Raw genomic sequence first — 13,039 nt, forward strand, 5'->3', positions numbered from 1 at the left:
TATAGCCCCAGCAACTTTTGTCCTGCTATATATTTGCTGGATAGCGTGGGCTGCTTCAGTGCACGTGGAAGCAAGATCAGTGTATTGAAAGAGAAAGTAGCTTCAAAGTTATCGTCTCTGTAAATCTATTCTGACCTTTTCTGCATTTTTGTGGATGATCTAAGGTACTCAAAACTGGAAAAAGAAGAACTTTGAACAGCTCCAATCCTGTAATACAGGTCTCTTAGAATTCTCTGAAATACTAATGACAGCACAGCTATGTATGCAGGACTACCTATGGAATGCTGATAAACCCACAGAACAGACATTTTTGAAAGTTACATGTCTTTCTCTGATATGAGAAAAAGCAAGAGTGAAAGAGAAGAGCAAGCATGCATACAGTGCTGCATTCTTCATCTTTTATTACATGTGTTTGGGTGCAGGTTATTTGGAGCTGATTAACACTGGTGTGTGCTGAGAGCATTCAAAGTCTTCATTTTGTAGAAAAGGAAGCTGAATGTTTCTTATATATATAAATTGCATGTTAACTTACTGATTTTCTGTATTTTATTGGGTTTTTTTAATAGTCAGAACTTGTTGACTTGGCTGAAAACATCCAGCAGAAGCTGTCGTATTTCAATGAGCTGGAGAACATCAACACAGTAAGTATTATTGCACTGTTAAAGAGCATTAGTAAATGAAAGTGTACAAATCTTTCGAACTTTGTCACTAAAACAAAGTTGCATTGATTCTTGCAATGATACTTGTCTTTTTTCCCAAAGAAACTGAACTCCCCTACCTTGTCTGTGAACAGTGAAGGATTCATTCCCATGCTGGCTAAGCTTGATGATTGTATTGCATATATTTCATCGCATGTAAGTAACTCTCAGTTGTTTTTAGTTACATCTTAAGTTTCACTACTAGGTATTCAAGCAGGTTTTATTTTCCTCTAGAATATTCTGTCTGCCAGTAAGAATGCAGAGATGACTGTTTATACATGTAAAATTTTTTACTGAATATACTTAATATTCTGCTTGATTTTAATAAAACGCTGCCTTTAGCATGTGGAAGTTATCATTTCTAGCTAGTAAAATAGTATTTTAATTTTTGATAAACTTTTAACTTTTCTACTGTTCTTATTTCAAATGAATTTCTTATTTCTTTCAGCCAAATTTTAAAGACTATCCTGTATATTTGACTAAATTTAAACAATGCCTTCTGAAAGCTATGCACCTTATCAAGACATACACTGTGAACACACTGCAAAACCTCACGAGCCAGTTAATGAAAAGGGTAAGATGAAACAGTAAGTGGTAACTTGAGCTGTACTGAAATGTGTGGTGTAATACTCTATAGTTTTCTTCTGGGTTTTTTGGCCTGGTTGGCCAGTTGGCCTGGTTTGTGCCCAGTAGCACTGAATCAGCCACAGTACATGCTGCAGTTTGTGTTGACAAATGATAAGGGTGCATGAGAGAAATATGGAACTGGGGGGTAGGGCAGATTTGGAGGTTGTGGAGAATATTTCAAGGGTTAATGCAAGAGCTGGGAATCAGAGGGTAACAAAGAAAGAGGGATTACAGACATTTTTAATGAAAGCCATTGCTTAAGGATACCCTCAGAATAAAGTTGGTTAAATGGTGCTGAACATGTTGCATGTTCAGTTTGTGGGTGTTTTGCTTACTTCTCTGAAACTTCTGATATTTGTATCTGCTAGAATTGGTTGTGGTCAGGTGTTGAGTTTTGTTATTGCAGCACCACAGAGGTGTTGTAAGGGATGAAAAAAGGCTGATGAGAACTAATGTTGTTATGCCTCATATGCAAGTGTTTTAAACATTCTGGGCATTTTGGTCTGTGCTTGTTGAAGGAAGATGAGGTTGCTCACAAGAAAGGCAGAAGAGTTTTCCTGTCCTCATTTTGTTTTGAAGAAAGTGCACTTGCTTCTTTTGGTATCATAAGTAGATAAGGGCAAGTAAAGTGATAGCTATACAGGATTTCTACTATGCCTATAAGTGCTGGAATTCTTGCAGATTTTAGCTGTGTGCCCAGCTGATCTGAGGAGCTGCAGGAGCAAGTATCTCCAAAATCTGACCATCTGAAACTTGAGCGTGACCTGAAATTTAGCTTCTCAGCTTTGGGACTGATAGGTACAAGGGAAATTTTGTTTCATTGTTGTACTGCAGGCCAAAGAACAGAGCAAGGAACAGTCAGTAGTACTGTGGCAGATCCAGAGGAAGCTGTTAGCTCTGGTGGAGAATGCCTTAATTACTGAAAGTAACTTTTGCTATAGGATCTGTTGGTTGAAGCTTTCATTGTGGGTTTTATTTTGTCTGGCTTGATCAGAGTTCTAAAAGAAACATACGTTTCTAGGTGGAAAATGCTGAAGACAGTAAAAATGCAGCCCCTTGTTTTAGAGCCTAATTATCTCAGCCAGTTAAAGCTAGAAGCCAAATACAGTATTTTCCATTTTAACCAATTCATCTCTTTTTTTGTTGTTTTGCAGGATCCTTCAGCAGTGCCAAATTCTGACAATGCCTTCACTTTGTTTTATGTAAAATTCAGAGCAGCTGCTCCCAAAGTCAGAGTAAGTAGATTGGCAGGTAACTTAAAAGTAAAGCTCTGAAATGGCTTTTGAATTTATTAGTAGTGTGAATGCAAGGATTGCACAATAACTATCCAAGGAAAAAAATAATTCTAAGCTCTTTTCCAGTGATTACAAATATTCATTTACTGACAGGAACTTTTTTGTTTTTTTTGTTGAGTAGACTCTTATTGAGCAAGTGGAGCAAAGAGCTGAAAAGATGCCAGAGTGAGTATGTCTGCAGATTTTTTTCAACTATTTTAAGTTCTTAAAATCTTTATTTTAGTTAAAATAGTTTAACACATTGCTTCTTTAAAACAAAGTGTGCCCAGGTGGCCAAGAGGATCAGTGCCATCCTGGCCTGCATTAGAAATAGTGGAGCCAGCAGGAGCAGGGAGGTAATCATCCCCCTGTACTCAGCACTGGAGAGGCCACACCTCAAGTATTGTGTCCAGTTTTGGGTCCCTCAATACAAGAAAGACATTGAGGCCCTGGAGCATGTCCAGAGAAAGGCAGCAAAGGTGTGAGGGGTCTGGAGCACAAGTCTTATGGGGAGTGGCTGAGAGATCTGGGATTGTTCAGTCTGGAGAAGAGGAGGCTCAGGGGAGACCTCATCGCACTCTACAACTGCCTGAGGGGAGGTTGTGGTGAGGAGAGCTTTGGCCTCTTCTCCCAGGCAACTAACAGAACCCGAGGAAATGGCCACAAGTTGTACCAGAGGAAGTTTAGATTACACATGAGGAAAAACTTTTTCTCAGAGAGTGGTCAGGCACTGGAATGGCTGCCCAGGGCACTCCCTGGCAGTGTTCAAGAGGCATCTGAATGAGGAGCTATGAGATATGGTTTAGTTTGTGGTAGCAATGGTAATGGGAGGACAGTTGGTCTAGATGATCTTACAGGTCCTTTCCAACCTTGTGATTCTATAAAGCTTTAGAATTCAACATGATTGTTGATTAGGTTAGGTTGATTTACTGTTCTAATTTCTCCGTTGTCTGACTAGGTATCAACAAGTTCTCAATGAAATCCATCAATGTTACCTTGACCAGAGGGAACTTTTGCTTGGTCCAAGTATCTCCAGCACTGTTACAGAGTTAACCAGTCAGAACAACAGAGACCATTGTGCTCTGGTAGGTGGAGAGTGATTACCTGTTGATTTTTATATATTTTCATTTCTTCTGTTTTTTTCTTCTCTCAGTAAAAGTCATTTACTTAATTCAACTGTTTACACAAAGTATCATTAAAATTATGTATGTTTTTGAATCATATGAAGTATCTATTTGTATTTTCAAGTGTCTCATTAAAGATTCTTCTGAAAAAACTTTGCTACAAATCTCACAGGGGGGTATTTGCAGAAGCATAAAATGTGGTTACTGAAATTTCATCAGAAATGAAAAGGGTCAGAAGTTGCACAGTGAGCTTCTTGAATTTCACACAACTTCAGTTTAATCACAACAGCAGTTATGTGATACATGTCCTTTGGTGCTGATGCAAGGAAAATCATTAAATAGTCAGCTATTTGTGTTTGTCTGAATGCAGGTGCGAAGTGGTTGTGCCTTCATGGTCCATGTATGCCAGGATGAGCATCAGCTTTACAATGAGTTCTTCACGAAACCAACACCAAAACTGGAGTAGGTGGTACATGCTGTTTTTTGTTTTCCTGCATATAGTATTTACTGTCCTGTGATAAAGCATTCAGGATTACATAGCAAATGGTGGTATTGAAGCAGTTTGGTGAGAACCAGCAAGAAATAAATAATCTTAGATTATTTTATGTATCAGAATTTGATATTCCTGTCTCATTTTTTTTGTTTGTTTGTTTGTTTTGCTTTTCTCCTTTCAGGGAAGCTGCTAATTTACTTTCTCCTCAAGAAACTCCAATAATGTAAATGTCTAAAAGAATACACAGTTGCTTTGGAAATAACTGTAGACATTTACACAGTTGAACCAATCAGTGAAGAGTTACTGTGGTTATGATGCTACTTCTTTAAGTTAAGAAGAAGCTGTTTCCTGGGAAACTTAGGTCTCATGTGAGATGTGCTCAGGATTTGGGCTCAGCTGGTTGAAGAGACAATTTAGATAACACAGTCCAAATCCTGAAGTAAATGTCCTTCAATGAAATCAGTGTAGAGTATTCTTCAGAAATTTCATAGCTATTGCACTGTATATCAAGAATAAGAAAAAAAATTCAGATTATTTTTGAATCAATTAAATGTAGTTATCTCCCTTCATTAAAAAAATATTTATATATATATATATATATATATTTCCCTTTCTTTCTTATAACTAATTAAGATGTTTTGAGAGAAGTGTTTCAATGTATAGGTACCTTATTAGCTTTTTCTTAGGTGCATAATAAATAAACTCATTTTTTTCTAAAACGCAGAGGTGCTCTGAAGAAATGATTGTAAGGTGTCTGTATACAGACTCTTGACAAAAGTAGAGATTTGGATTGACAGGAGTAGAAATTGAATGTTCTATTTAATAAAGCTGATGAAATTTTCTGCTTTTAGCCTAAGAGAGGTTACAGTTTTACCAAGTTGCTACAGAATGCTTGAAGAGAGATGTGAAAAATGTTTTTCTCTGAACATTCACTCACTGTTGAACCCTGAAAGGAACTGAAGTGTCCTTTTACTGTTGTCAGAAATTCCTCTTGAATTAAAAATATATATGTACAGTGCAGTATGTAGATATTTACTGTACTGTAAATGCTTAATTACTCGTAGTGTTTGTATCTGCTAAGGAGCTAATTGAGAGATTAGCTGATAAATCTGTGGGTGTTATCTGAAAATTCAAATAATCCGTGACTAACGAAGTGATCACTGAACAACAGTAATATCTAGAGCTAACTGTGCTGGTCCCCTAACTGAGAAATGCATCAATTTGAACAAGTGTAGAAGTATTTAACCAATAGAACAAAGTGGAATTCTTAATGTTTCATACTGTGTTGATTTCGTAATGTTGGTTTATATTGGGAAGTGTGTCCTGCAGTGTTGGAAACAGTTACAGTAGGGGTTACCAAACTTTTCCTCCTGTGTCCATCTTCATGTGCTCATAGTTCTAATGAAAGACTGAGTGGTTGGAATCAGGTGAGTCTTTGCTCAGTGGAGAATAGGGGGTACGACTGTGAGCTCAGCACAAGCATTTCTTTATACAGAAGCTTGGTAAACCAGTTGGGGCCATTTACTCTTTTTGTTCTTGTTTGATTGCTTTAGAATTCAAAACCGTACCTCCGTTTTAAAGTCTTCTGCATCTCTTAGGAGACTTGGTAGGAAATCAGGGGGTTGTTCTTTAAACAGTCCTTTATTAAGACTTCTGTGATAACATGTTTTCTTGACCTCATTTAAAAAAAAAAATTGCCATAAAAATAGCTTGTATTTGTGATATGATTTTAGTTTGTTATTGTGGGATCCTGAAAGTGTTTTGCTGTGTTTAATTTTTATTTCATAGTGAACTCTTGGAGAAGCTGTGTCTTTCATTATATGATGTCCTGCGGCCAATGATCATCCATGTTATTCACTTGGAGACTCTGTCTGAACTCTGTGGTATTCTCAAAAATGAGATGCTTGAAGATCATGTACAGAACAATGGTAACTCAGATGGAATCTGATTCCTCTTCACTACCTTCTTAATTGACACAATCATTCATTTGCATAGGCAACAATCTCCCTAGACTTTCTTTTCTCTCTAATGAGCCTTAAATGTGTTAAACTTGTGGTAGGGTTATTTGAACTAAATTATAATTTTTTGTGTTTATAATAGGTCTCTGCTTTATGGTTCTGTTCTGTCTTCACTTAAATTAGTAGACTGGTGTTACAGAGTACTATTTTCTCTAGATTTTACAAATCAAAGTAAGCATTCACCCAGTGTGCATCCATGCTCCAAGGCTGATTTAAATGAATCTTTTCAAATGAATTAATTGCTTTGCTTGGCTCTGCTGAAGCATCATCCATATAGAGCTTTGTGTATGCATGATGATAAAAGGAATACACACTTGATTTTTTTCATTCTCCTTGACACAGTGATTCTCAGACTAGAAATTGGAACTTCAACTGTGAAGTTGATAGAGATTTTGGAGTTTTAAGTGTTAATGTTCTATTAGAAGTGAGACGACCATAAAGTTAATAATATCTGGCAACTCATTTCCTTTCTCATTACCAGTGTGTAATGGAATAATTTCTCAGTCTTGCACCAAGTGATGAATAGAACGCATACTTGGGAACTGGTGTGTAACACAGAGTAGCTCTTTGTGTTTGGAACATCATTAAGGATTGCTCATATTCCTTGAAGTGGGATTGTAACATAATCTGGAACAAGGAAAAAACATGTAACAAGGTCTTTAGCTAATCTTAAGAAGTTATTGTCTGCTACTTAAACTTAGGCTGCTACAATAGTTCTGAAGCTGGACTTGAGCTGCTTTGATCTGCTCTATTGTGTAGGTAGGTGTGTTAGCTCATCAGCTTTTGATAGTTGTACTGCAGGCATTGGCTGTGGTAAAACCAAAGCAAATAGGTTGCGTATGCAGGCAGAAATGCCACTGATGAACTTAGTTTTTAAGCAATCCAAATACTTAACTTTAACATGAGTCTGATGTTGTGAGATCCCACATTCACATGTGATATAAATTTGGAGAGCTAACGTGGCTACAGTATCAGAGTCACCAATTTGTCTGCATGCCACTATTCCCAGAATGGTCTGACTTCTGCGGTCAGTCAGTTTTGTGCCAGTTCTTTATTGGTGATGCCTAAACTTCTGCATCTATAAGGTTGTTGTGCAGTGAAATTCACAGATGTGTGTCTTTCTTTTTATAATCTTTGTCAGCTGAACAACTGGGTGCATTTGCTGCTGGCGTCAAGCAGATGTTAGAAGATGTACAAGAGCGTCTTGTCTACAGGACACATATTTATATTCAGACTGATATCATAGGCTACAAACCTGCTCCGGGAGATCTTGCATATCCTGACAAGTTGGAAATGATGGAGGTACAGGATCGCATTTTATTGCCCTTGGTTTAGTTTTCCTTGTATATACATTTGTGTGGTATTTTGTTCCTGTTTTTCGGGTTTGTTATTACTGGCACTATCAAAGTGTCACCTTTTTTCTCTCAGAGGGTGGAATGGCTGCCCAGGAGTGCAGTGGTGGAGTCACCATCCCTGGCAGTGTTCAAGAGGCATCTGGATGAGGAGCTACAAGATATAGTTTAGTGCTTGTGGTAGAATGATGATAGGAGGATGGTTAGACTAGATGATCTTGTAGGTCTTTTCCAACCTTGTGATTCTATGATTCTACTGATTCAATTATGACCCTACACTAGATGTCAGAAAGCACTTTATGTCAGACTGAAGATAGTTCTCAAACTTAATGGTTTTAGCTAACCTTGAAGCTTCTTAAATTTTCCTCTCGGAATACTAAATAGTTATTTAATAACCAGCATCATATGTATTCTCCCAAAATAACTGCTGCCATTCTTTTCATAATTAAGTGCCCAAGCTGTCAAAGGATTGAGTTGACAAAGAATGACAATTCCAGCATGGCCTGGCAAGATTCATATTTCATTTTTCCATTCTGCTTTACTTATATGTACCAGAATAGCTGGCAGTCTTTACAAATCAGAGTACTTAATTGCTGCTGAGAAGTCAATATGTTGTTTGATTTCAGAAACAGAGCATTACTTAGCTCTAAAGCTTCTGTGTTTTTTATGTGTGTTTGTACTTCTGTGGGCTGGAAGATAACTTTGTCTAACTGGACCTGGTTCTGTTCAGTTATTGCCTCTAAATGAACAAATGCAGTGAGAAGCCTCTTTGTGCCAAATTCACATTGCTATAATCTTGTTTTATACGTTTTTATAGCATTTGCTGTGTTACAGTTCATGCCTTCGTGATGATAGATGATGTTAATAGGATTTTAGGAAAGCATTTACAAATCCTGAAGCTAGTGAGTTTAATGGAATCCTTGCCCTTTATGCTGGAAGTTTAATGACCAATAAGTTTTTGAAGAGAAGACCAAACCAGTAATTGAGAAGCCCACACAATGTAGCTAAATGGGATCAGACAGTGATCAGTGATCAGTATAACTGTTTGGAGCACAGTATTTCTTACTAAAGTGAATATATCTGGATGAACAAATGATTTGGATAATTTTATGTTAGCTATGAACTTCTGTAGACAGATCTCTGTACTGCTTGCTTCTGCAAGATCTTATTTTTTAGCAGGAATTCTGTGGCTGTTTGCTTAGGAAGAGGAAAGTGATCTATACTGTTCATTCTAGAGAGCAATTATGCTGTTCTTCATGTGTCCTCACACGACTCTGTTTTTTATCTGGCTTTGGGATTCATTTTGTTGTTTGATTGCTTTTTATATCTCAAAACTTTATTTTTCAGAGAGACCTTATGACTGAGTGAATGAATTATTAAAATGTTAAAAGCACAGGGCAGGAGTATTTCTTGTGCTGTTCTACTCAAATATTAATGGAGTGCTTTGCCCGTTCTTGCTGCCTGCAGTTGCTTTAAAGCAGACCCAGTGGTGAAAAAGGTTGAAGTGTGGAAGTGTTGAAAGCTTTTTGTTGAACTCCTGCAGGGAATAAACTGGAGAGCACTTCAGGGCCATCTGCACCTAACATTTATAGCAATAAAGCCATCATAGAGATTATCTCTATGAAATCCAATTAAGTGTTGGATTGGGTTCCCCTGTTCTGAGCTTTTCTTTCTAGGTGTATCGACTGGTTAATCTTTGGAGATCAGTAAAAACAGGCAAAGTGGAAAGAAAAGTGCTTTACATGCCTCTGGGTAGTGCTTGTGAATCTTAAATTGGCTTGGAAGTGTTTCAGTTACTATTTTGGAAACAGCTGTCTCTACTTAGTTTGTTCTCATTTCTTTGGTGAGCTGAATATAGTTGACTTCTTTGGCAAATTAGTCCTCTTTTCTCTATTGTAATCAAAACAGCATAACCCAGTTTAAATAATAAATATAATATAGTTTGTTTTGTGTTGTATCTTCCTCTGCAGCAAATTGCACAGAGCTTAAAAGAGGAACAGAAGAAGCTGCCATCTGAAGCTTCATTTTCAGATGTCCGGCTAGAAGATCCCGAGTCCTGCAATTTAGTCAAATCTGGTATGAAATATATCTCACTTTGTCAAATTAATGCACGAAACTCACAGAGAATGAGCATTAAACATGAACCATCAGGGAAGACTTTGCATGTTAAGGGCTATTTTCCTTGAAATTTTGAGGATAGAACTTTGTCTCAGAGTTCTTGACAACTTTTTGAAAGAGGAACATATTCTGGTGGTGTGGTGGTTCTTTGTGTTTTCAATACTGTGAAGCAACTAGCTTCATAGTATTACTGTATTAATTGTGCTTTCTGAGTAAAATGGAGCTTCAGTATTCTTCACTGCAGAGCAGCCTGTTTCTTGTATTCCTTTTGATTACCTGGTAGTTCTTCACTTTTGGCTCACGAATCCTTTGGAGATCTTTCTGGCTTTCTCTATCTGGACTTCACAAATCCCAGTAGGAACAGAGTGTCTCTTGCTAGGTGTGTGGCATTAGCAATCCTGTAAACCTCACCTGCAGACGGGAGAAGGGAGGAACCTCTCTGGTCTAATTCATCCCATTACAAGATAAATGTTGGAGATAATTGAGATTATTTACCCTTCAAAGTGTCTCCTTCTCATTCCTATGCCTGCAGGAACAGCTGAAGTGTCTGACAAGTAGCCTAGAAACCTCAAACCAATGGCTAAGGTCTTACAGGCCTTCTAATTACTGTGACAATAAGTATTTTGTTGTAAAGGGAGAAGGATATTGCTGAATTAATTCAGACAATTTCCATACTTGCCACATAAGCACCTTATAAGCGCTAATGATGGAACAAGCACTTATAAGCACATCTCCTTTTTTGAATGGTTGCTGATGAGTATCAGAGTTATGGTATTATTGACTTAGCTATTGCCCAAGATTTTAGGAGAAAAGGAAAATAATGCAGGGCTTCTGTCAGGAGCTGTGAAAATCTATCTTAAGCATAAAGAGGTGTCAGAAGTTATCCAGGAGGAAAATGTTTTTTTTTTTACACCCTCCTCACTGCAGTAGAAATGATGTTCAAACCCTGCACTTTCTGCAGCTGTTTAATTCATGTAGGATCATGCCCTATAGAAAGAAAAGCATGAAAAAACAAAATGGATGGAGTGTTTTTTTTTTCCCTTCTGGGTAAGTTGTATAGTTCTGTGGTCACAAACCATTCTGTTTCTACACTTGTCTATAATTGAGCATTTCAGCTGTTGAGCTGAGGAAGGAGAGTCATTGGAGACCTGCCTGTGAAACTAATTCCTTCAGAAAGGTGAAGTTGGGCCATCACTGAAAACAAATATTTGTGTCTTTCACAGCTGTGTGCCTTATTATGCATCAGTAATCTAGTTCTGACCTGTTTAGAAGGAGAAAGATCAATGGACAGGTTGAGGCACCATTGCTGGAGATGTTGAAGAAACATTTAGATGTTGTACTGAGGGACATGGTTTAGTGGGGAGATACTGGTGGTAGGTGGATGGTTGGACTTGATGATCTTGGAAGTCTTTTCCAAACTTGGTGATTCTGTGATGTTGTATTATTGTGGAGTCAGTGTGAAGTGCAATCAGTGCTGCAGTTGGAAGGATGGATGGGGGATGGCTTTGTTATTCATGTATGAATTTTACTTTTAAATAGGTTCAGCGGAATCCCTTAATCCCAGACAGCAGTCCACCATCTCACCAGCAGATCTGCATGGCATGTGGTACCCTACTGTCAGAAGGACCCTTGTGTGTCTCTCCAAACTGTACAGATGTATAGACGTACGCAAAAACTCTTATTTCATTTTTTAAGTGAAGCATGTGGAATCAGTTCTGAATATTTCAGTCTAAAAGGAATGGACAGTTGTTGGCCTCTGTTACCTCTTATTGGTCTCCTTTGCTTTATGTAAACCATGTGGACTGACAAATTTTACTCATTATTTCCAAGTCAACTTTGTGCTTGTAGAATGAGAAAAAAATATGCTGGCCTGTACATCCATTCCTTTTGCTATTACAAATGTATTTTCAGTATGTGATGCTTAAGTTATGTAAACCAAAGTTGAGGAGTGACAGAAAAAAGGCAGAATAGAAAGTTCCACCCCACTAATATGGAATGACCCTGTTGCTGAAATCCCTGGATGAATGTATTTCTTGCTGTGTACTTTTCAGGACCTCAGACAGGGTGATGTTTCTGGTCTAAAAATGCTGGCTCTGTTGCTTTTCTATTTTGAAAATGCTCCTCATGTTTTTTGTTCCACATCTTCAAAAACATAGGGTACTGACACAGCAAACAATGTTTACATTATCCACAGTTTAATACAGAGGAAATCTTCATGTCAACAGAAACAACTGTAGTATTTACTTCACAAGTATTTTGAGATTTACATGTCAAAATCTGATTTTTGTCTGTCACTTAATAGCTAGTAAGTCTGAGAAACACACTGTGAGTGTTCTTGCCTCTCTGTATGTCTTCCATCTTAATATATGCTTAATGCATCTCACTATATCTTTGATAGGTGTTATGTGAAACTGCCTCCAGTGTGATATTTACTTAAAAAGAAACTGGAAAATATTAATGCTTCATTGCTTGCTGTATCAATCATTTATTAAACATAAATGGTTATTTGACATTGTTTTTGGCTGGAAACTTGGAGGAGTGTTTTTTGAATTGTTGATATAATTCATTAACAGTGTGTGCACACTGGCAGAGTCAGTACACCCTGCCTGCATCCTTTTGGTAGGAGAAGAAGTAAATGAAGTGGTGCTGGCACCTCTTGGGACAGTTGGGGCTGCCATGCACTACGTGGAAGTGCTGGCAGAGGTTGCTTGTATTCATGGGGCTGGCTCAGCCATGCGATGTAGCTGCTGCAGCTTGATCAGCGTGCCCCCCAGGCCATGGCAGCTGTCATGTTTCTTACTAGCCTGGGCCAAATGCAAAGTACTTTGGCTTTGCTTAGGGTTAAACTTACTGAAATGATCTCACATCTGTCGCAAGTTTAAATTTTACACACATGTGCTTGCCTGGGCACTTGAGAAGTAAGGTTCATGCCTGTGGCTGTCAGTGTGTTGGTGTCACGGACTCAGGTGCAGATCCAAGTTGAGGGTGGATTGGGGCATACTTTTGGTGTGTACTTGTATCCAGTCTGAGTGCTGTAGCAAACTTCTATCAAAGCTTTAGCCTGTTGTATCACATTTAGGCAAGGTGTTTGTAGCTAACTAATCGAGAGTTTTATCTACTGATGAGCATAACTTCTGCAAGTCTCAACTCTAAATTCTACTGAAGCTTTGCTGACTTTTTTTTGTCTGATTTTCTCTTCCCTGCAGAGGGCAGTGTTTCAGGGATTATCACAAGAAGCCTTATCTGCCTGTGTCCATTCACTGCTCGGAGCTGCTGATTCTATCAGCAAAAACAAGGTCAGAATCTGTGCTTTGGACTTAACTGTTTTTTTTTTT

At 38.0% G+C, this 13,039-nt stretch overlaps 1 protein-coding gene across 1 annotated transcript in view; it reads left to right on the plus strand.

Moving 5' to 3' along the window:
- COG3 (component of oligomeric golgi complex 3) overlaps positions 1 to 13,039 on the plus strand; it is a 34,575-nt gene that overhangs the window by 8,199 nt on the left and 13,337 nt on the right. The window contains exons 5-16 of the mRNA XM_031615634.2: positions 567 to 641; positions 762 to 854; positions 1,147 to 1,272; positions 2,480 to 2,560; positions 2,742 to 2,785; positions 3,558 to 3,684; positions 4,094 to 4,185; positions 6,005 to 6,144; positions 7,376 to 7,536; positions 9,557 to 9,662; positions 11,244 to 11,368; positions 12,911 to 13,000. Coding sequence (XP_031471494.2) covers positions 567 to 641; positions 762 to 854; positions 1,147 to 1,272; positions 2,480 to 2,560; positions 2,742 to 2,785; positions 3,558 to 3,684; positions 4,094 to 4,185; positions 6,005 to 6,144; positions 7,376 to 7,536; positions 9,557 to 9,662; positions 11,244 to 11,368; positions 12,911 to 13,000 — 1,260 coding nt within the window. The remainder of the gene's footprint in view (positions 1 to 566; positions 642 to 761; positions 855 to 1,146; positions 1,273 to 2,479; positions 2,561 to 2,741; positions 2,786 to 3,557; positions 3,685 to 4,093; positions 4,186 to 6,004; positions 6,145 to 7,375; positions 7,537 to 9,556; positions 9,663 to 11,243; positions 11,369 to 12,910; positions 13,001 to 13,039) is intronic.

Source organism: Phasianus colchicus, chromosome 1, assembly GCF_987193195.1.
Source record: "Phasianus colchicus chromosome 1, bPhaCol1.hap1.1, whole genome shotgun sequence".
NCBI classification, from domain to species: Eukaryota; Metazoa; Chordata; class Aves; order Galliformes; family Phasianidae; genus Phasianus; species Phasianus colchicus.